We start from the raw sequence: 823 nt of genomic DNA on the forward strand, positions 1-823 counted from the left end.
CGCTTTAGAGCTGCCACACCATGCCGAGATCAATGAAATCTCCTGCAGCCACCCTTCACGATCAGAAGCAGACCTCTAGATCTTAGATTTAACCCGAGATCACTAGCCCACTCAGTCGCCAAAACTGATGTTGTTTCACATGTCGCGGGCCCTTATAACAACACAATACAACGTTGTTCCAAGAGAAAGACTATTGTCGCCGTTGTTCAACCCAAACAAACGTCTTAAGGTTGATCTAAAAGGGTCGGGTGCCAACCTCTCCGTTTTTGGGGATTAATTTTGGACGAATATTAAGCTCTTATAAACAATAAGTAAATGGGAGATAAATGGTGCATAATAGCCGATCATTTTGCTATAAATGTTCCCATTTGTAGAAAACCAAATTGGGGCTCATGTAAAAATAGATATATGGTAAGTTAATGTGTTCAATTAGTTTAAGAAAATGAATTGAGTAGGTATATAAGGATGCATATGCCAGAAAAGAAAAAGACAAAGTCAACATTCCTTCAACCTACATATTGACTTGTGCAATTAAATTGCTTATTGAATTGGCCTCCTCTTTAACCGCCTCCACAAATCGATCCTGCATTCATCAAACTCAATCTTTACAGTTGAACAATATATCAAAGTTAAATTCTAATGCACTCACCCATCAAAGTGGAACCATGATTTAAACATGGGTCCAGACCGATCAAAAAAATTAAAAGAAACTTAAAAAAAAATACAATCAAAAGAAAGAATTACTATATTCGAACTTTTAGCAATTTTTTCTTTTAATTAACTAATTACTTGTCAAGTATAGATACTGTTAAGTATGATTTTT

General features: G+C 35.5%; 1 protein-coding gene across 1 annotated transcript in view; it reads right to left on the minus strand.

The window, feature by feature from the left end:
- Window positions 1-511: 511 nt before the first annotated feature.
- LOC101296579 (AP-1 complex subunit sigma-2-like) overlaps window positions 512-823 on the minus strand; it is a 6,733-nt gene continuing 6,421 nt past the window's right edge. Inside the window, exon 7 of the mRNA XM_004301552.1 lies at window positions 512-583. Coding sequence (XP_004301600.1) covers window positions 512-583 — 72 coding nt within the window. The remainder of the gene's footprint in view (window positions 584-823) is intronic.

The sequence above is a fragment of the Fragaria vesca genome, linkage group LG5, assembly GCF_000184155.1.
Source record: "Fragaria vesca subsp. vesca linkage group LG5, FraVesHawaii_1.0, whole genome shotgun sequence".
NCBI classification, from domain to species: domain Eukaryota; kingdom Viridiplantae; phylum Streptophyta; class Magnoliopsida; order Rosales; family Rosaceae; genus Fragaria; species Fragaria vesca.